The 1488-nt window shown below is 49.9% G+C and overlaps 1 protein-coding gene across 1 annotated transcript in view; it reads right to left on the reverse strand.

Annotated features, from left to right (window-relative positions):
- Positions 241–1488, reverse strand: part of LOC109357950 (extensin-like) — a 1907-nt gene continuing 659 nt past the window's right edge. The window contains exon 3 of the mRNA XM_019602006.1: positions 241–449. Coding sequence (XP_019457551.1) covers positions 241–449 — 209 coding nt within the window. The remainder of the gene's footprint in view (positions 450–1488) is intronic.

The raw sequence follows: 1488 nt of genomic DNA on the forward strand, positions 1-1488 counted from the left end.
AAAGCGGAGTTGGTCAGGTTGGGCGAGGTCGCTAGGGCCCAGGTAGCGGATTTATCTACCCGTGTGGGGTTTCTGGAGAGTGATAAGTTAAAGCTCACCGCCCAGGTGATGGAATCCGAGGGGGCGGTTCGTGCCAAAGACGAAGCGCTTCATCGGCGGAAAGAGGAGGTCGTCGCCTAGAAAGCCCGTGCTCAGGCTGCTGAGCGAGAAAAGGCCGCACTTCTGGGGCAGGTGCAGGCATTAAGGGGGGAGAAGGCGTCTCTGGAACTCAGGTACAGGAATTGGAGGAGGGACGGGCGGCTGTTGAAGCTGAAAATGAACAGATGGAGAAGCTTGTGGGCGAAGCCGCCGTGGACGCCTGGGAGAGTACCCAGTCCCAGCTAGCTCTGGCTTTTCCAAATAAAGATTGGTCTTGGATGCAGCTAGGTGCCTATGTGGAAGATGGGCTCCTGTTGGTGAGTGATGACAACGGCAAGCCAGTCTTGATGCCCTTGCCCGGTCAGGATGGAGGAACTTTGTAATTTTGTTTTTAAGTACCTTGTAATATGTTTCCCTTTAATGAATGAACAATCTTTGCAATAATCTCTTTATTTAAATTCTGCACGCAACTTATACAACTGTTGGACGATGTTTATGAACAACTTTGAGTGTGATGAATTTAATTCTGAACTTGAATGCCTTTAGCCAGGTGAATGTAAGTGCAAGCCGACCCCTTGGGTGACTGTAGAAAATTATTAAGTGAAATGTCACCGGGCAAGGGGGGCGAAGACCGGCCCCTTGGGTGAATGTAAAAAACCATTATGAGAAGGCACCAGGCAAGGGGGGTGAAGATCGGCCCCTTGGGTGAATCTAAAGAACTATTATGAGATGGCACCAAGCAATGGGGCGAATACCGGCCCCTTGGGTGAATGTAAAAAACCATTATGAGATGGCACCAGGCAAGGGGGTGAAGACCGGCCCCTTGGGTGAATGTAAAGAAACATTATGAGATGGCACCAGGCAAGGGGGGTGAAGACTGGCCCCTTGGTGAATGTAAAAAACCAAGGTTGGGAAATGACCCTTCAAAACAATCGCAGAGTATAATGTCTCAATCATATATAAGTGGAAAAAGATTACAAAAGAATGACCAACCGCGCATTGGGTTGTCGGTTAGGCATAATATATCCGAAGGTTGGCGGCGTTCCAAGTCTTGGGGATGTTCTTTCCTGCCAAATCTTGAAGATTGTATGCTCCTTTGACGATCTTGTTGATTACGCGGTAAGGTCCTTCCTAATTAGGTCTTAGCTTGCCTTTCACCTGTCCTATGTCTGCGTGGAGAGTTGGACAAGGTGAGTGGAGAGGACCTCTTGCAGAATCCATGAACGGCTGGCGTTTAGGGGGGTATAGGTGGAGTATTTGGCCTTTTTGGTTAGTGAGGGTAGGTCGCGGGGTAGGTCGTGGGGTCTTGGCCGTTTGGTTTCCCGTGAGGGGTGATGTGTTTGGGGCTCG

The sequence above is a fragment of the Lupinus angustifolius genome, chromosome LG10 (genome assembly GCF_001865875.1).
Source record: "Lupinus angustifolius cultivar Tanjil chromosome LG10, LupAngTanjil_v1.0, whole genome shotgun sequence".
Lineage (NCBI taxonomy): Eukaryota > Viridiplantae > Streptophyta > Magnoliopsida > Fabales > Fabaceae > Lupinus > Lupinus angustifolius.